At 42.3% G+C, this 21891-nt stretch overlaps 1 protein-coding gene across 1 annotated transcript in view; it reads right to left on the reverse strand.

Annotated features, from left to right (window-relative positions):
• Nucleotides 1–13626, reverse strand: part of DIP2C (disco interacting protein 2 homolog C) — a gene marked incomplete at its 5' end in the record, with an annotated part of 178225 nt that extends 164599 nt beyond the window's left edge. Inside the window, one exon of the mRNA XM_082479767.1 lies at nucleotides 13587–13626. Coding sequence (XP_082335893.1) covers nucleotides 13587–13626 — 40 coding nt within the window. The remainder of the gene's footprint in view (nucleotides 1–13586) is intronic.
• Nucleotides 13627–21891: the final 8265 nt, after the last annotated feature.

The following is a 21891-nucleotide window of genomic DNA, read 5'->3' on the forward strand; positions in this document are numbered from 1 at the left end:
CATAGCTATACTTAATAAAATAAAAGCAAGCGAACTTTTACTGAGTAGTGCTCATTTTCATCTGTACTAGAAGCCAAAACTAGCAATGCCTTTCCAACAGGCAGGCATCAGCAAATGTCATTTCCCATGATGATAAAGTTCAGCACTTGAGTTTGGCTTTCACGGAAAGGGCGGGTGGTTTGGAAGTAGGAGTTTTTGAGAAAGCCCATGAACGCCTGTTTGTATCAATATGTCAAAACAGATACTGTCCTGCTCTTGTTCTTCAGTTGTCATGAGCTGACAGGTAGCTAATCATTACCACAAACGTTTCTTAATTCACTGGTTCACAGGAATGCCCGTTGTGGCTTACTTCATTTTGTGAATCAGTAGGTAAATCGGCAAACATGCCAGCCTGAGGCCTGAAGGAACACCAATAACATACCTTACAAAAGCCATCAGTCCATTTGTTTTTACAGTTACGATACAGCTATACTTTAGAAGTGCCAATAAAGATTACTTAACATGCAGAAAAACAACAAGAGATTTTATTTAATGGTCTGTTATTAAGTCCTAGCTGGGAATTAGGACTAGCAGAGCCTGGGAAGGAAGCCATTTTAAAGAAACTAAGAATGCAAGAATTAAGGTAGGATTCACAACTTCTTGTAAATATACACAAAACTCTGACTTTTCAGCATAATTCAGATAGCACACACACGTAGATTGTTTTGGAGAGAAACGCATGTGACCAACACGCACACATCAGGTATCAGACTTCAGACTGACACCGAAATCCAAGATCCTCATTCCCACAGTTGTATCTTCAAGCATCTGTTTGGCCCCCAACTGCTGCTGATCCAGTGCCTAGCACGGGTGGACAACTGCCCACTTAACCCTGACAAAGTCATGGATGAAGTATCAGCTGAAGTTGTACCTTTGCTTGCTGTCCTACACAAGCAGATCCATACGTCCAAACAGACCTCCTCTGACAGTAAGTCTACATCAGCAAAGGAATATACCCACTCAGATCAGCTGGTGGCCCAGGTATTTTTTAAGAAATAAGCTGATAATGCTGAAATACAAGGCACAAGCCGTGTTTTTATTTTCTTCTGCTTATTTCTTATCCAGACTTGGTATTTTACTCATTCTTCTTCTTCTTTCCAGTGGGCTCTGACGCTGTAAGGCTGTGTCAGAAGCACATTTTCAGTGATCTTCATTCTTTTCTGCCTTGCAAATGCTCAGCTGCTCGGCTCTGCTTCAGGTCATGGGTGGCCACCCACCACTTGAGCCCTGGCTGGCCACACTCAGAACTGATGACCCGAGAGCTGCATCGTAAAGGTCTTTAATCACCCCTTTGCTGTTTAATGCTCGCAAAGCTCATCATCTTTTTTAAATTTACCTTTATTAATCATCTGCAATCTCAGATATTGCTCATCCTAACATCCTCTTGGATCAGCTGCTGTCCAGCTAAGGCTTTCCACGGCCGAGGCTGACCTTTCAACGGCTCCCTTCTCCACACCGTCTGGAAGTTTCACTGTCTGGCCTGCATAGGAATGCCTCATGGTTTTCACTTGATGTCATCACTACTGCCTATGTCACTTGCAAGATGCTAAAAGTATGATTTCTTACCATAGTAGTACTGCAAAGCCTGTTTCCCCATCTGAACATCTCGGTTTTCCCTACAATCTTCAATATTATAATTCAAACATGGATAGCACAACTAGAATCAGAAGCTTTCATTAACTAAAAGGTGACTCCCACCCTACTTATGTAATTAAAACAGTGAGAGGCATCTGAAAACCTGTACATGTAAGGTGGGAAGATACAGCATCTTTGTGTCTTCCAGAAGACAAATAACGGCTTTTGCCACATCTCTAATAACATCATGCTTTGGATGTCTGAAGAGGTACTTATTAATTTTTATGGCTGGAAGAGTTTAAGAAACACAGGAATGATCACACTGGATCCCAGCCAGCATAAGAAACAGAGGAACGGTCACACTGTATCCCTTCCAATGCTCTTTCATGTCTTTCAGCGCTTAAGGTGGTTGCTACTTAGAGGATAGAGTAAGGTAAAAAGTTTGTTGTGGAAAATGTAAATAATCGATCCTCCTTCTCCTCTCAGTGTCATTTGATCAAAAGCTATTAGAGACTCACCTAAACCTCAGAGCACGACATTGCAAAAACCTTCTGGCATTCACTGCTACAGCTCAAAGTATCTTTTGGGGCCCAAAAAAAAACGGAATCCCATTTTGAATCTTGCTCAAGTCTTGGCTGAAATCTTGGCCTCAATAACTTTCTATGAAGAATTAATTCCACAATGTAATTACACTCAGTGTGAATTTGCCAACTTTTAAGTTAATTAAATATCCCCCTACCCTCTGCATGAAAGGGTCATGACATACCTTCTTTGCAGCATTCATTATTTGACACACTTTTGTCAGTTCGTTCTCATTTGGCTCCTTGCAAGGTAATTAATTCCAGATTTTCAACACGCTTTAGATACAGATTTTTTCCATGCCGCTCATCATTCTCACCCTGCTGTCACAGCAACAGGCCAGTTCCCCCACAGGTAAGGCGAGGTGGTGGGTAGCGCAGGGAGAAGCACTCGGCATGATGCTCCAGCCCAGGGTTTCCCAGTGCTCCCAGTCGGCAGCTCCCAGTCGGCAGCCCTGCACAGCATTGCCACTTACCCCAACTTCTGACACCCCTGTTCACCTCTCTCTCCTGACCTGCTTCCATCTAAAAAACTCGAAATACAAACCTTTCTGCCACAGTGAGTTTTTACAACGTTATCAGCTCCCAAAAGCAGAGATTAGCTACATTTAACTGAGAAAACTTGACAAATCTGATTTTATAGTAAAGTTAAGACTTAAAGTTAAGCTTTCCTTATTAGTACCATCAATCATTATGTTGTCATTAGGACTGAGTGTTTCTGTTGGTTGGTTGGTTGTTTTTTCCTGCTTTATACTTCCCCCTTTTCCTTGGCTGCCTAGTTCTGACTTTGCAGGGCTCTGATGTAAAAACCACCTCTTCTTTAGGACAGCACAACTTCTTTGGTTCTTTTCAGGCAAACGTTATGTGACCCCAAAACTTCTGGATTGAAGCTGAGTGAATTAAAAAACCCCTTCAGCCTAAGCCTATCAATCTCATTTGAAAATATTAAAACCAGAAGAATAAGAGGGTTGAAGAGATTGCAAAGACAAAGACATATTTTTGCTTCCTCAAAGTTAGAAAGAAGACTTTGGCTAACAAAAGAAAGAATCCCTTTTCCCCTTCTTTCTTCTTAGGATTCTGTTCCAAATCTTTCAACAACAGAAATAACATCGCATGCACCACACTCTGACACCTCCCCTACAATCTCTCTCCAAAAAGTGGGTAATGTAGTGCTTAATATATATTTCTAAATATCTTAGTCTTCTGTGATTTTAAATCTGATAAGCACATACAGTTTCCTTTTCTTTATTTCTTTGAAATGCAATACAAATATATACATATATTGTATATAATACAGAGGACTGAAACTAGAAAGACTCAAGAGCTGAGACTAAAGAGAGCAATGTAGCAGACCAACAGCATGTCTTCTCCCCAGTGGCTATCAATTTATTTCTTTTTTAAGAAGCTGGAAGAAACAATCCCAGAACAGTTTCTATTTAAAATTAAAAAGCAATGCAGCCAAGCCTCTGCACCCAAAATATTTGCTGGTTTCTTTAGACATGGTTGCTCCTATAGAAGAGTTCTGCACAAATACAGGATTACTGTAAAAAACTCAAATGTAAATGTTATATAAATGACATGAAATTAGTACCCACCTCAGTAAACTGGAGGAATAAATTCCTGAAATCTCTAAAGTCCTTCATTTTTCAACTTGTGCTTACATTGGTGTTTAAGTATTTGTCTTATGTAAAGGTTTCTGAGTTCCTTTTGCACAAAATTACGCTACAACATAAGATCACTAACTCTTTGGACTCATAAATGCTGGAAGGGCTCAAAATATGGGAGGATGCTAAAGCTGCAGCTAGGGTCATGATTGCTTGTACAGTGCAGGCATATCCACGTTAAGATGGGCTGATACCCTGAAAAATTTGGGCACGTTCAGGTGTGGCTCTGTAGGTATCTTTACCTACCAGTGGGCCACTGCTGGTAATAGCTGACTAAGGGAAGGAGCATGAACAAGGACACAAGTCTAAATTTAAAAAAAATATATATTGACTACAATGTTTTTATTAGGTTAAGTTTCTGCCTGCCAAAAAAGCTTCTGTAAAGCTAACAGCTCCTAGAAACAAACACTGAAATGTTTTTCTGTTAAATTACATTAATTTACAGAACTGAGACTCTGACTTCTTCAAGAAACCATCATGTTCCAGTGCTGACCTATTCTGTAGTTTCAGGTGCACTATCAGGGCCATATTAGGTCACAGGAGAGCACTTTTCTCTGCAGTTTCTAAGTACCACTGTAATATAAGGAATGCATAATAACAAACAGCACATTTGTACCTCCACTAGGAAAAAAACACTTGCCCCGAGTTTTATAAATCAGGCTGTGTATACATTTTTACACTTTAACCTCTGCAAGCTGTATGTCAAACAGCCCCTTTAAAATCACAAGTTATTGCAAAGTCAGGCACTGCATAATGGCTTTTTTTCAGAAGTTACACTCTGCATACATATGTATGAAGAAATTACAGAAAAAAGCAGCTCAGCTTATTTGTCTTTTGGTCACCTAATCAAAAAGGTGATTGGATTCATTTTTACCATATCAATGAAGTCACTGGAGAGCAATCACATTTTTTTTTCCATGTGACAGATGAATGACCTTCGCCGTGGACTCAATGCAATGAAAGAGAAGCCCATGCTTCTCGCAGGTACACCAAGGCCATGGTTCACTTTTGCTTGTATATGTAGGGAACACTAGATGTACTGCAGGAGCACTCACTCTCTTTCCACTCTTAGAGTATATAGAGAGGTGAGACAAGAAGGATGCCTGCTATGCGTGATCAGGAGATACAGCAAGTTACCCTTCATTTCCCAAGGGAAATCACTGCCCTAATGCAGCCAAAGTATTTAATGCTGCATGTGAAGATTACAGGGTGGCACACAGGCCTTCGTTAAAATACATATAATCCAAACGTGCATCCCTGAAATTTAACTCTGTTGACCACAGACTATCATAAATCTGTTCCCAGCCTCACTACCGCCTCCTCTCCTCCCAAACGTTGTTTGATACTTTCCTTGTCATTTTATGAAGAGCGAATTTAATGCACTTCCTTCAGGACTACACCAGAGCATACCCACAACTTCAGAGAGTCCTCTCTTCTTGACCTTATCTCTTTGTCCTACAGAAAATGGCACCGCTTGCTTTTATCTCAGAATTTGCCAGGTCTCTGCCGCAGCCTCCCCTGGGTCACAGTGACGCTATTAGGAGGGATCACACAGGAGCTGAACTTCCACATCCAAACCCGTACTGCCTTCAGTTTTCAGTTTTTCAAACAGGCACTGCTTCCAGCCACGAGGTTTCCCCACGAAGCTGAACCTGAGTGACCTGACTGCCTTGTGACCCTTTCTCCCCTCCATCAGGCCTCCTAACGCAGGAACTTTGGCCCTTCTCTCTCCTCACGCAGCGACCGCGGGGCATGGCTCATCCACTGGTGGATCTTCAGAGATGGATTCACCGGGGATTGCTCCCACGCAGTGTGGTTGCACTATTTCCAGCAAATCTGTTAATCTGCTATCTAATCCTAGAAAGATCTTCAGGTAAGCAGGCTACTTACTTACCTGGCTACCCCACCAACGCAGGACTGACAGAATCTGGTAAAATTTGGGCTGCAGCCTCCTACAAAGCTATGGGCTTCTTTGGCTACCTGACAAGAGTGGAAAGTAATATAATAATGGAATATCAGTAATATAATAATGGAATATAAATGTATATATTCCATTTATATTTACTATATACAAAAATAAAGATATAAATAAATAAGTTAATCCATTATATGTCAAATGGAAACAAGTAAAACAGTAATGGAAAGTTCCTGTTACAGTTGTCAGACATCAAGGAAGTCTAAAATACAGAGCCATAGTAAGCTTAAACATAGAGCAGAACTAGAGGGACAGAGGGAACCTAAATGCAATCTTGGGACCCAAATGGCATTTAAACCACCTACAGATCCTCCTTTCACCCTCAACCTGTTCTCTTTCAGCTACAAGCAGATAACCTTCAGCCTGCTCCCGCTGTAGTCCAGGCACTGCGGAGACGGCCAATCTGAAAGACATTAAGAGCAGAACTCTGCTGCCGCTCCCTTCCTAAACTTAAAAGCAAGACATGGGATGAAGTCTTTGGTACTGGCTGAGAAAAATGAGCTGCATGGGTAGAGAGTTCAGGAGAGAGGAGGAGGTGGATTGCAGATCTGTGAACCTCAACAAACAGCACTTTTCCTCTTTTGTTCATGAAAATTCAAGAGGGTGCAAAGCTTCAATAACAATGTTACATTGGACAGCACGGAGGCCGGCTGCGGTCTCACTTACACAAACCGAACTCTTCTTTCAGCCACAGCCTCTGTTTCTTGCAAGCAGCAATCCCAGTAAAGACTCAAAAAAGAGCCTCTGAAAGCTCAGCTTTCTGTGCACTGTTCCATAGTTACTTGTATCTGTAATTTGCTCTCACAGAAATAAATGCTAATGTGCTTGAAAACTGTGACTTAATTTTGTGATGTGAATGAGTTTTCCTATGTAAATCTCTCTATACAATTTATACGCTATTTTTTCTAAAAAGCGGAAACTCTTAATGCGTTCTAGTTCCAGTTCCAGAGTGAATGCTGAGATTTATACCCCAAATTTTACTACAGCGTGACACAAGGGAACAGCTCTAACTTCCCCTCCCAATTTTACTAACAACCTAAGTCTTTTGTCCATGTTACACTCAGCATTTAAGATGGACATGAAAAGAAGGATGCACTTACTAAACATGAAATAAAGTAAATGAAACACTAGATAATGAAAAGACATTTCCACGTACTTCACAAACCCACGTACAAAACTCATGGTCATAGGTGCAGGGCTTTGGGCATGTTACTCACCACAAGTTTTTTCTCGTAAGAGGAAAAATGAGGAAGATAATTTATCCCCAAATTCCTACCTCTTTGGCACCCAACCATAGACAAACTGATGGCAAATCACCGTTTTCTAGAAATCTTCCTTCAGCTGTTCCAGAGAAAGAGCAGGGCAATTCAGAAGAAATACGAATTAAAGAAAAAAAAAATCATTCTTTTAAGGAGGGAACTACACTGCTAATAATTATAGATAGATATTCATTTCAGAGAGCAAGACTACAGAAGGACAACTTTACAGAAGCAACAGTATCTGAGATTTTGCATTCCTAAAGCAAGTAATACAGAAAATATTTCGTCTGTTTGTATTTGTAGGTTCCGCTAAGTAGCACAGGGATGGAGTTTTGATGAAATTGTTTTTCAAAGTACACACCACCCACATAGCGCAAAAGCCATGGAAATTATCGGCTCAACACATCCATCTACCCATCTATCATTTAGACGAGGTGTTTGATATGCAGTAGCCCTTGTCTCCTTCAGTTTGAGGCCAGACTGCAGGACCGTTTTCATTGCTCTTCTATATAAGACTGTGGCAATATCCCATTTAAATGATTCCATCTAAAGTAATGAGCGATTATCAACAACATCACAGCATCATATCCTCGTCATAGTTATTCTAGTACATGGGGAAATAAAACAAGTGTGACTTGCCCAAAGTCATGTAGACAGTCCACAGCAGCGAAGAGAACGGAATGTAGAACTCCAGCTAGTGTGCTACACATCCTATTAAATTATCCTTAAAAAAAAGTAGAAGATTCCTGAGAACACGATGTTTTCCTTCCTTTCTGATGATTAAATGGATCCTGCGTTCCCTCTTTCTTGCTTTCATAGGTCACCAAGCTATGCAAACAGCTTGTTCCACATGAGTAAAAAGCACAGCTTAGAAAACGTGTGTTGAATTTGGCTGGTCTGAGATTGCACATCTTTTTTCAAGCATAGATGCTGACAATTGCTTGGGCCCCACTGACCTACATGGTCTTTTTGATTAATGCCTGACAACGCTCTTCTGTAGTCCTCGCAAGGTTGGTTGCATATCATTACTAGCTCGCTCACATTTATGTTAGAAGAAAGGTATAGGATGAAGAGCAAATCCATTAATGACAGTGATTCACACCTTCTCTGAAGAAAGGACCTGTCCCAAGAGGTTGCATTCAGACGTCTCCCTCACAGAGAATAATGTTAAATACTGAGCTGTGGTAAACACCACAGTCTGGCAAAAGAACATGAAAACAACATGAAAAGTCACGTCTACTCAACTCTTTTATAAATAACGTACCTACTGCAACTGAAGAAGAGAAAAATGTGTGAATTGGAATTAAGCCAATGAAATATAATTAGAAATAACCATAAGCCAAAAGTAAACAGATAGTAGGAATCGTTCGGAGAGAATGAGGAACCTCGTACCTACAACATCATATAAATTCATGGTAAGCCTCATCCTGCAGCGTATTTAGTGGTAGTTGCCTCACCTTAAGAGAGGATCTACAGGGAGACAACAACAGTGAGGGTGAACAGACCTGTGGAAACATTTCTGTATATTGAAAGTCTATGAAGACAAGTTCCCTCCAGGAGATATGACAGTTCTACACAATCATGAATAGCAGACACATGGTGACACGACAGTTCCCCATTTAACAAAATAGGAGAAATGGGTACCAAGGAAACTATCAAGCAGCAGACTTAAAAGAAATTGAAGAAAAAAGTACTTTTCTCCATAGCACATAACTTCCATGTGGAACTGACTGCTCCATCGTGTTGTAAAGGACAACAGTAAGATTAGCTGCAAAAGAGGTCCAGACATATGTTGGACCAGACATAAAAAGACTTCTGCCTCTTACTTTCAGAAACTAGGAGGCTCTATGAGGGGCTGAGTCACATTTTACCTGACTTGTGCTCTATTTTTCACCTAACCATCCCTAACTGGTGGGCGATGGAGCACAGGCAGGATGCTGATGAGATGAATGATTTCAGCAATGCAGTACAACTGTTGTGGTGGAGTTATCAGATCTCCTGGTTCCTCTCCTCTAACGAAGCTCCCTTCAGTCATGGGCAGAGCGCAGAAGCTGCTGTTTGCACTGGCTAATCTTCTCCTTAAAATGGATAAAGATCAACTGCCATGGACCGGGGAGTCGCACCAAGAAGCCTGCAGCCCTAGCAGATACCACCTGAATCGCTGCTAAGTGGATCTCAGGTACTGTTCGGAGTGCAAGAGAAGGTTGTCACCTGGGGCCTCCTCCATTATCTCTCCTTATCACATGTGTGATGTACGTCAATGGTGAAAAGAAATGAGTCACATGGCTACCTGGACACTGACGTCAAACTGCCAGGACTCAGTTTATGGAGAAGGAACAAACAGCGGTCTGTTTTCTCCAGGTTTTCACTACGAGGGAATCATTTCTCCCCTTCCCTCGGAGATGATGCAATTCAAGCTTTCGGTCTTCCAAGAAGTGGAGAGTTGGAGGGACACGTGACTATTCGTATCATTCTGGGCACAACCGTTTCATTAAGCAAAAAGACAAATCATATGAATTAGGCACAGAAATTCCTGCTACATTTGTATGATTTGTGTTTATGCACGTAAAGCACTAGCATGGGTATTTTTGGCAAATGAAGGAGAACATAAATTACAGCACGTATTAATCAGACATTATATCTGCAATCTAAACTAGCAGGTATGTTCATTTTATATATGAACACATTCTTGAAGCTGCAGGATCCTAATTTAAAAGACAAGCAATTCAAAGCTTCCTTGGTTGACACTGCAGGTAATGAGATTTTTTTCCCCCTGACATCTTGCGTTTCATCTTACCTCATAACTAAATAATTTAGTGTATTTTTAAATATATATATATAAGTATTCTAAACAGTAAGCTGTGCATGACCTACTTATTTTGAGTTTCCAATTTAAAAATAGATATTCCAGGAAAAAAATATTTCCTACACAATTATCAACAGAAGGAAGTTGATTTAATCCATGGAACAAAGACTTGTGAAGGTGAGACACACGCACCAGTAATCATGAGAAATCTTTTGAACTGCAGTACTAATTCTGAGAAATGAGTTTTCAATTAAAAAACATTTCCCATGTGACGCTATCAGTCGCTAAAGCACATGACAGCTTCAGCCGCTATCAGTGCGGCGGCTGTGACAGGTCACTCCGCAAAGGATGTTGAATGTGCAACTGGTATATAATTGGCTTGATTGTAGGTATTTGCATATATATAAAATACAGGCTGATGTGAAGACTTCATCGGCATGAAATGGAAGTGGTTGCATTCTCCATGCATGACCAAAGCTGTGAAGACATTCAAAGACTACAATTTAATGAATGTCTTTAACACTTTCGCAACCTCTGCTGACTGCACAGACAGTCTACAATGGAAGTTGGATCGTCTGCAGGTTTTGTTACTGCTACATATTTACTCTGTCCATGTCCTTCTTCCCTCCCACTAAAAAAAAAAATCAAAAAATAATCAGCTGAGTCAATTATAAAGGATTTCAAGGCTGTTTGAAAACGGTCCAAGTGCTTAAATTTCAAGAGGCTTCTAAAAGGCCCTTTGAAGTCTGTGAAGGAAGTCTCTGGAGCCTCCACGGCAGTGCCTCTGAAAGCACGCCTGCGGGACAGGGAGCGTGACCACTCTGGGGGAAAATCCACCCAAGGAACTTGCCAGAACGTTGGAAGAAAAAGAACAAGAAAAAAAAAAAGCGGTTAAAAACAGTGGGTAGCCAGTCTGGAAGTCCCCCCCTCCCTCCCTGCTGAGCTACAAGGGGACAAATCCCACGCTGCCTCTGCAATGCTCACACACAGCACCACTGGTATGGGTAGTCCCATGTCTGGTGAGGGCATCCCATGAGCAAACTTCCTTGCTGTTTCCAAAAACAAGAGAGAGCTGGGAAAGCCTTTTTCTGCTGTAGAATTTCCGCTTACACCAAAAAAATCCAGCAAACCAATAAGAATTTATATTTTTTTTGAGCAGGCAACATCAAGGAAGGTATAATCATCCTAAGCAGACATATGGAGCCCTGCAATGGATGCAGAAGGAGCTTCATGGGTACCACTGATTTAGAATAAGGCTCTGCCAAAGGAAAGAAATCCTTCCCTTGTTGCTTTCTACAATCCACTGACATAGCTTTTTAATTTTATGGAGATCCACAAGCCTGCACACCCGCGTGCAAACGTACTCTATTCCCGCATAAGAAGCATGAGTTCAAGTATCTCTGTGTCTGGCTGTCTCTGCCAGTGCCCACATTAATATCATGTGAGTTGTTGAGGGCAGAACTATTCAAAAAAGGGAAATAATTGAATATAACCTGATGGCATTCACACAGTATCACAGTATCACAGTATCACAGTATGCTAGGGATTGGAAGGGACCTCAAAAGATCATCTAGTCCAATCCCCCTGTCGGAGCAGGAACACCTAGACGAGGTTGCACAGGAAGGTGTCCAGGCGAGTTTTGAATGTCTCCAGAGAAGGAGACTCCACAACCTCCCTGGGCAGCCTGTTCCAGTGCTCTGTCACCCTCACTGAGAAGAAGTTTCTTCTCAAATTTAAGTGGAACCTCTTGTGTTCCAGCTTGAATCCATTACCCCTTGTCCTATCACTGGTCGCCACTGAGAAGAGCCTGGCTCCATCCTCATGACATTCCCCCTTTATATATTTATAAACGCTAATAAGATCACCCCTCAGTCTCCTCTTCTCCAAACTAAAGAGACCCAGCTCCCTCAGTCTTTCCTCATAAGGGAGATGCTCCACTCCCTTAATCATCTTAGTTGCCCTACGCTGGACTCTCTCCAGCAGCTCTCTGTCCTTCTTGAACTGAGGGGCCCAGAACTGGACACAATATTCCAGATGCGGTCCAGATACATTCCATAGTATAGCTGGGAGTGAGAATGATTAGAAAGCATAGATGTGTGCTCAGAGTTATCCGAGACTGGAAATAGTAGAACTGAATGGAGTTAGAAATGAAGTGGAGCTGGTTTCACTGGTATTATAGGACTTTAAAAAAAATAATTACATCTCCTTCCTGCATGTAGGATAGATGGTGTCGGATCAGGATGAAATTTTTCTGCATTACAGAACTTCAAAATGGCGCACCTCACAAATTCAAAACCCATGGGAGTTCTATATGTCTAGAATATACAGCTTCGTTTGATATTTTTTGCCAATCCCTTTTACATTTTACCTGTAAACATAAAATACAAGCCACAGAGGGGTGCGCAACCAAAGTAAAACAAAAACTACAACTACTGCCAAGTTCAAGAGAGTTTGATTTTGAAAAATAAAGACAGACACTTAAAAGCCCGGTCCTCGGTTTTCTTACTAAGAAAGGGAGTGATTTTCCAGGTTGTAGTGGATTTAAGATATTAACCAAAAATTATCAGAGAGCAATAACAAGGTTACAGTCACTAACTTTAAAGTTTTTAAGCAGGCAAAAGAAAGCTGTAAAGCATTACAAAAATATTTGTCTAGAAGGTTTAAAATGGAGAGCATGCATTTATCAGACACTGAAGCATGATTTCCAGCCCACACCTCAGAAACAAAACGGTAAAGCATTTCCAAAATGTCTCACGACTAACATCTACCGAGAAACAAAAGCTGAAACCGTGCAAAGGGATACCCTATCGCTCTGCATCTCTGACTCAAAAAGAATGGGGTGTTACTATAGAAAGACACTTGGATAAGTAAGCAATTAAAATAAATGTTTTAAATAAACGTTTTGAGTCAATAGTTTCAGAAACGCGAAGTTAAATGACACTTCAGAGATTGTCTGACCTCCCCCTTTTCTGTGCAAGACTGAAATAGCTCACCGTTTCAGTTGTCTCGGAAATATTATTTTGCCTACACGATTTTTGCCTTTTCATTGCAATTCAATAAAAATAACCCCTTATCTAATGCAGGAAAAGGGTGGAAAAGTATTTCAGACAGTTACTAACTCTTCTTACAAGTGGTTCCCTGCAATTAAATACATGATGCAATTTTACATGGTGAAGACCTGCACGCCTGCCAGCACCTTCTGCAGACGGAGAGGACCATGGAGTCAAAATGAAGCCCAGGAATTTTGCAGTGCAACTAGCACACACTTTAATTAAAAAATAAGTTTGTGTGGGGTACATGGCGCGTGCCACAGCCTGACACGAAGGCTTTCAAACCCGCCAGGCAAACATCGACGTGTGCCTTTACCGTATGCTTGTGCACACATACATGGTTGTTCTACTGGGAATTTAAATTAAATAAGAAGTTTACTGCATTCTGCCCGTGAAGCCTCCAGTGACTTCAGCAGTGGCTGCAGAAGAAATTTCCAGCGGCGTTTGCCACGCTGCAGGTACAGGGTCGGGCAGGAGCTCCGGCACGGGGCTGCCGATGGTGCCAGCTGGCACGGCGGTGGGGATGGGTGGGATGACAGCGGGAAACAGGGCTCACTTCCACCGGGCACCAGGGACGAGGCACCCGCTTCTGCTCTGTCAGCACTACCCAGCACACTCACCTGCCCACACACTCACTTACCCCAAAATCCCTCTTTATCCAGCTTCAATGCAGCCCTCATGTTCCAACCCTTTGAACTGGGACAGAGGACCAGCAACACACAGACACACACGAATAACCCTGCTGTCGGGGCCAGGGAGGACCAAAGGAGCCCGAGCACCGAGCGCTACGTGGCAGGACATGGCCAGCCAGCCCCAGGAGGACAGTCCCTGCTGCTGCCGTTGTTGGCCATGCAGGCAGTGCCAGAATGGAGCCGGTACGAACTCGCAGCCGCTATAATGGAAATTTCCCACCTATAATGGAAATTTCCCACAGTAGCTTTTACTACAGGGTAACAATAGGGTCCTATGAGAAATTAAAGCTTATTTGAGCTGGGTGATTTGCCAGCTTAGAACACAATGGACCTCTTTAGCAAGGCAAGGTGTCATTTGTAGCTTTCTGCACCCAGGAAGGATGGTCCTTTCTCCAGCGCCTACGTTTATCTGAGGCCGTGATAGCTGGGGGATGCAAACAGCCCCCTGGCAACAGAAAGCTCCCTCCACCATGCAGAAGGGGCAGCCTCCGCAGGCTGGAGAGACAAGAGCTTCTGCTCGGAAACAATCCTGCCTTCATCACCCCAAAACTGATGGCTCCCTGTGACCCAGCGCAGGTTGCTCCCTCCCCGTCACAGGAGACAGAGCCCCAGTGTGCCCGCTGTTAGCACGACCTTTCCCAAACAGAAGCCCCAGTCAACTTGCGGGGTCTCTGGGTCAGCTGCCTCTGCCGAGGGCATGCAGAGAACATGGGAAGCACCCGCTCCCAGCTCCACTGCTGGCACCTGATGGCACCGGTGGGATTTGGCCAGTGCCAGTCCATCCCGGCTGCAGCTTTGGGGAGTTGAGCCACGGAATAAAAGCACACACAGGCATAGAGGAGTCGTGTACTGAAGTGACCAAGGATTGGAGCTGCTCCCACAGGTGAGCTGCTTCCCCAGGTGAGGGGAAGAGTAGGAAGAACCCTCAACATCTTCCTCTCCAAAATCCTACTTAGAAAATAATCCCAACCATCAGAAATGTCTAATGGAAAATGAGATAATGGAGAATTATATGGGCATTTAGACCAAACAACCCAAAGCCCAGCAATACCCAGTTGTGTTAGAAGAGTCCCACCTTCTCCAGGAGCTGAGATAGGAACTGGGGAATCATCACAGAATTTCTCTAATAACTTTTCTGCCCTTTGGCTTTTCCCTGTGCTTTTCACTAGCAAGAACACTCCAAGGCTAGCATTTGTATACCAAATAAATTATATTTGCATATCTTATATTTGCTTTTATTTCTCCTGGGTGGGTTGCCTTTCATTTCCCCGTTTGACAGGTACCAGAGGCAGCGAAAGCTCGGTGACCTAAGGGGCAAGTCCATCAAAGACGGGGCAATGCAGCAACAACAGGCAATTGCTCTAATTCAGCTCCAGTGTACAGCAGACATTAATGCAGTGGAATTAAACTCTTAAGAATCCTTATCAACAACATCCAAAACCTCTCTTACATCATTTGGCTTGATACTGATGAAGTAAAAATTGAGGTGAGGCTTAACCAAAGGTTTGCAGTCCTTTCTGGACATGCCTGAACCATGCTATGTCTGGATTCTGTACTGAAATAATACAAAAGATGCAAATTTGGGAGAATTGAAATTTGTGTTCATTCAATTCCAGAGCAAAACAGAGTAGATGAGCATATATGCAGTAGAAATTATTCATTTCCAGACATGCCGTAAAGGCTGCTTGCTCACCCCTCCAGCTGGCTCCGCTCAGAAGCCCTCAGGAACTACCATGACAGAAGTCCCAAAACGCGACACAGCCTGCATCAGTTACCGTCTTCCTAAAGCAGTACCACCAACTCACTTCCAGATGAAAGGTCCTTTCAGTACAACTTTTGCCCACCAAACAAATTGATAGAAAACAAATTAACTTGCAGGAAACTAATTTAGAAAGAATACAAACCTGGGCATTTGTCAAAGTCGCGTGGCAGTGCCGGCAGTGCCACCAAACAGTGACCTTGACATCCATTAGATGCTCGCATCTGCAGTTTAACATGCATGACTTCCACAGGGGTCAGTTATTCAAAGGCAAAATGTACAGTGCCTCTGTTCTTCAGTTATTGTTTTGCTTTATAGCATTTACATATAGTCCACCATCAATCCCATCCCCCAAAGAATCTGTTCTTCATTAGCAAGAAGAAGACGCATGGAAGAGAACCGCAGTCTTTGGTCCTGTCTCCAACCTGGGTTACCTATCTTTGCAATTTTAAAACTTCATCTGTGCAAGCCTGACTGAACTAAATATTATTTTAGAAGTCACAGCTTAAGATTTCTGCTTTTGATTTTACATCCTGGTGCTTTGATTTATTTACTGGGCATTGCAATGAATTCTTGATAACAGTTAATTGCCATGCTGGTACTTACTCTTTTTGTGTGTGGTACTTGAACTGTTTTGACGACTTCAACATAATATATATTCAAATAGCCAGTGATAAGCCAAGCACCTGTAAGACTCATGCTAAACCAAACAACTTTAGGCTTTGAGCCAAAAATCTGCTTGGTCTCCATAATTTACTGCAATGTTCGTTTTAGTTCAGCATTCTTCCATCAACTTACAACTGGGTTGTCTGGTATTTTTTAATTCATTCTTTCAGGTGCAGAGGAGGTTTCATCAAATTCAACAGTGGCTGAAAACACATGGAATTAACGCCTCTTGAACTTCCAAGTGCTAAAAGGTGAAATAACATTTATACTTAGTGTATCTGCCTGATTTTTCACATTAGCATATCTGTGTTTTTTATCAATTTTTGTATTGTTCTCATTTTGCAAACATTCTATGCTTGCTTAATAGTTTGTAAACAGAGGTAATTAGTTGACAACAAACACGATGGAGGTTAAGCATGCATGAAATTACTTTCAAGATCGGGACCCAAATTAGTTAAGCTTGATTCAGGTCATTGTTAATAAAATTTTAAAACCCCACTATTTTTATGGATGTCTTTGAAATAAACTCTCTTACTTCTCTTTGATCTTCTTTGTTCCCTTCACCCTACTGCTTTACTGGTGACACTCAAAAGCAGAAGTTTGCATCTTTTAGGTAGCAACACTGTAAAATTTATCCACAGCTTTCTATACTGAAAAATAAAATTATTAAAATGGTGGCTGAGAATTTATTGCCCTCCCTTCCCACACACCAATAAAAAGCTTTTCCTTAGAGCAACAATATAAAAGCAATACAAATCTTTATTTCATCAAGTTGGCAGCTGCATATATGTCTTCAGACTGGTTAAGAACGAAGATTCTTGGGAAAGTGGTAGCAATATATTTTTTCACTCTCTGTGACAATACTTCACTACAGCAGGACAATGCTGTTGTATTTGCATATATATCACTTCTCTCAAATTTCTACCCCTCTTTTCAGACCACTTTTTTGTGTGCATGTTTATTATATTTATGTTGGGTGTTGCATAGCATTGCTCAATTTATGTCTAGGTCTGTACATACGGCAAGCAAGTGTATTATTAAAAGTTATATTTACAGTAACATGAATATTGAATTTATTCTTCCTGCTACCAATCACAGCTTTTGAAATTTAACGTTTCTTTTCCCATTAACCACTAAGACATCTGTGCTCCAAATCTTCTGTCCATTTAAAAATAAATGAATGGTAAGAAATGACAATGCAGTTATTATATTAAATCTTGCATGTTATTAGAAAGGCAAAAACATATGCATACGAGGGCTGAAAGAACAACACAGGCAATCGTGTGCAGTACCCCACAGCCCGAAGTATCTATACAACAGATGTTTAATCACAAGAGCCTACAAAATACTTCGTCCACTCCTCCTGCATCCATCACTCTCCTCCATGCTCTTTAACCTTTTTAGCCTGTTGAGGAATGTCCCCTTCAAATGTAATTCCACACGATCCTACAGGAGCTTCAGTGGTGAGGAACACTAAGTTAAAGCAGATCTCTCCCTCGTTACCGCTATAATACTACCACGTCTTCTCTTACACCTCACATAGTTCAAACATAAAGAAACCATTCTTAATACTTTTTTCAAGAGGAAATGTCCTCTTAGGAAGGAAGCCAGATGACCACGTGGGTCAAGGGTCTCTCCAGACCCATTTCCCCATACTATTCTAGCACCTGCACCCATTTTTGCCCTGTCTTTTCCACAAGAGCACCGGCAGAGGACAGCAGCTATTTTCCCTCACAGAAGGGACAGGGCTTACACAACAGTAGAAAATCCATGTAAACACAGTCCTTAGGCTATTAAAAAATAGATGTTATTACTAAAGACATTAGGGTGAATATAAGAGAAAAGGAGAGTACGCGTAATTAAAAGGCTTCCCCTCATTCATGAGGTCTGAAAGCAAGAAAAAACACCTTCCTCAAGGCTAGGAAACATGTTCCATGGAACGGATGCATTAATTGTGTAAAGAAGCACCATGTGTTCCTCGCTGAAAGCTGGTAGTGATAACTGAGTGTAGATCCAGATGCTCCAACAACTCTCCACAGCCAAAGCAAACACTTGCAAGCTGAGGATTTCTGATAGGGCCTATACAGAGGTTGCACATACAGAGTATCTACACATACGAATGTTGTACATACAGAGTCTTCGGGCCTACTCCCCCTCCAGAGTCATCCCCACTTCAAACACATACAAAGCTCAGTTCAAAACTCTTTGCCTATTTGCAAAAATACAGGCTTATTACGCATCAAGGATTGCTTCCACCATACACTTTCCAACCAAATTTGAAAATAAAAAATGAATTTTCATGTAACTACACATTTGGCCAGTGTACCGATACTTAAAATTGTAGCCTCTCGTGTTTTTAAGTAGCTTTAAAAGCAGCAAACTTACTCAGAGAACTCTTTAAATATAGTGTAGGTGTCACTGAAGAAACCTTTATGTTTACCCTCGTGCTTCAAAGTCACACCAAGCAGGGGTTCGCAGCCAGCCACTTTCATGTCGGTCCACTTCAGCAAGACTGGTGTTACTGGATGTAGTGTAGCATAAATACAGGGATGTAGTGTAAAGCGTAGAGCTGGTCAGAGAGTGTTCTGCCAGCTGGGAAAAGCAAAAAGAAACCCCTTTATTTTTAGTTGAAAACAGAAAGCCTAAAAAATGTTTATTTGGAAAAAAAAAAACAACAAACCAATGTTTTTTTAAAATCTTACCCAGCTTGACATTTCAACAGGGAAGCATCCTGCCCTACGCAAGGGCATGCGGCTGCCGTGCTGCCCCATGCGGAGGCAAGCCGAGCCGGTCCCCAGCTGATACAATGCTGCTCTGTGGAAGCATGAGGCATGCAATGACAGCTCCCAAGCTGAGGTCTCCATGTTTAAAACCAGAAGAAAGCCATCAGGCAGCCTTCCCTCCTAAGCCGTGATGGGAAGGGAAGCCCACAAAGGACTTCAGCTGGAGATTTGCTTTTCCTCCCTCACCCTTTGGTTGGCGTGAATGTACTCCAACTGGGGGCCAAACCCTCTGCAAGGGGAATGTCCACCCAACCACCAGACTTTTCCGCCCAGGCGATGGAGGGAGGCTTTGGGAGCGGGGCTGGTCCCTGCTGCTGTGGGAGGAGAAGGCAGTACCGATGGGAAGCATCACGCCTGCTGCTCAAGCACACCACCCCAACCCTTCCACCACCAGCCTCACTTTAAAACTTAACAATCAAATTTTCAAATTTAAACACATTTTTCTCCCCCAGCATACATCATTTTGAAAAGCACAAACCCATTTGCAAGTTTTTTCTATGTTTTTCTTTTCATTGTCGCAATTTAACAGGATGGAGGGGAGCAGGAGCGCCTGTACGTGGGAGGGGAGGAGGAGCGAACACTTTGCCCTTTCCAAGTGCTCCCTGATTTTGTCTACCCCTCACTGGGATGTCAAAGCCAGTGATATATATGTAGCAGGACAGGTTTCTCCAGGGGCTCAGTCCTGCACGCAGCGTTCAGCAGTTTGTGAGAGGAAATCAATAAGACCTCTCCCTGGGCTCGCCGCTCCTCTGTATTCCCACATTTCCCTCTATAGTGTATGTACTTACGCAAAAAGCACAGTCCTTTGTATGATTATTCCCCCCATGAAAGCCATTACCATATCTGAACAGTGGAAGGGGACATCAATAACTAAAGCTACAGAAAGAGCTTTCATAGCTCAGCGAAAGAAATACCGGCAAACTAAATATTTCAGCTAAGCCCCATTTCATCACCCCTGATGCAGAATGGTGCCTGGGCTCTTCTGATCATAAAACACCGGATGCATTTCTATATTTTCACATGGCTAGATTATCAGACATGCGTGTCTGAAACACAAGATACCCTTTCCAGTGGTGTAAACTCGGTAGTCATCAGACAGGTCTCCGTGTCACACCATAGCCCTTAGATAGCATACTCTGAAATGCCAACACCCATTCCTCTTATTCTTTCCATCGCTATTTCCCGTAGGGTGGCTTTATCTGCTGGGACAGCTCAGTATTTTTTCCTGAAGAAGCTGATATTGTTTACTCTGTCATTTATCTTTATCCTTTTGAAAACAATTTCTTTCCATTATGCATTTTCTATTGATATTATTCTCTATTATAGCCATTGTATGGTCAGTAATAGTATTTTTGTTAGTCTTTTTTGTAATCCTATCATCTCATTTATGTTTTCCACATTCATTTAACCCTTTCCTATTTTTACTAAGTTCTGGCATCCGTATCTCTGCATATTCCTTGTAACACATCTGGTGCAAAATGACACAATTCCAAGCAAAACTTGTTCAAAGTTAAAATTCTTGTTAAATTTTTCTTTTTCCGTATGGAATCAGAAAGTGAGAGGAATTAGGAGCCACTGCAGCTGGGATGACCTGATGAGACAAGTGCCAGCTGGCCAGCTGGCTACGGGGCAGTCAGAGGCAGACATGGGACAAGCAGCCCACACATCCCAGTATCTTTTTTCTGTTGGACAGTCAAATAAGACCCTTCTTTCCAGTGAGTTTCTTTCTTGAAGTCCTAAACTAATTGAGGAAGAAAGCCTAAGGAGGAGACAGCCTGGGCTCCAGCCCCGCTGCGGATGGGATAACCTGGAAAGTGATGGATGAAACCCAGGAAAAATCCTCCCTTGAGGCCAGTGGCCCCGCAGACCCGGTGGGGGAAAGAGGCTGCCCACAAAGGCTGCAGTTGGGCAAGGCGGGCTGGCTCTACAGCCTCTGCCATGGACCGATTCCAGACTCTCTGAAGGGAGGATGCAGACGCTTGCAGAGGGAAGAGAAACCGTGCCCCAGAAGCAGCCAGGCCCTGGCCAGCACTGCGTGTTATCTGCTGGATTTCTTAGGTTCAACCCAAACATGTTCTTGTAGGTCTGCGCATTTAAAGACCGTCGTCTGGTGTAACAATTATAGTTTAATTATTTGTAAAGTCTGAACATCATAAAATGTAAGCTTCTCTGATGTGCACAAAAAAAGTCCAACAAAAAAGAATAACCCAGCAATATCTAAAGACCCCAAGAGGATGAGGAAAAGGAAGTTATCAGTTGGAGGGTGAAAAAATTAAGCAGCGAAAACAAATTATAAACTTACTTCAGTATTGAGGACACACAGACAAAAGCCAGATGTTGGTACAATAAACACCGCAATCACTGGAATTAAGAGCAGAAACATTTGGATTTCAATCAAAATGCCAATGTTTCACTTCACCGTGCAGGTGTTCAACCTTCCAGGCTTCACCCTGCATTCATTTTGTCTTTGTCTCCTTTAGCATAGGAGAAATGCTAAAGCTGGAAAGCTTTCCTGGATTGCCACCTTCAAAACGTCCTTGTTTAACCATCCCGTTATGCAAAACTTTGGAAAACTCATTTCCTTGCCAGCAGATCGCCAGTAGCTGGCTGAAGGGATTTAACTTCACCGCTGCCAGATATGTGATCAGAGTAGTTCCAGGCAGAACTGGTACGCTAAAGGACTGCTCCCCACCACCACTGCATCGGCCCTCACTCCCCGCACCTCCGACCGCTGCACAGCGACAAAAATTGATGCATTTTGAGTTACCCCTGGTTTATTTCAGAGTAACAAACTCTCAAACTCTGTATCAATTTTGTTATCAAAATCATTCACTCCCCATCGTGAAGAAAAATCATCTATTTTACTTTTAAGACTCCAAATCAAGGTATTTTATGCACATGCAAATAATTCCTTCCCACCTCAGAGACATTTTAGCTTTTCTTGAGTAGCTTTTGCACCCAGTTAGGTTCCTGCAAGCACACACTGCTTCGAAGCACCGCGCCGGGCTCTTCACATCGTAGGAAACGCTGGTGGGTTCATTTCTC

This window comes from Vanellus vanellus, assembly GCF_965231255.1.
Source record: "Vanellus vanellus genome assembly, chromosome: 2".
NCBI classification, from domain to species: domain Eukaryota; kingdom Metazoa; phylum Chordata; class Aves; order Charadriiformes; family Charadriidae; genus Vanellus; species Vanellus vanellus.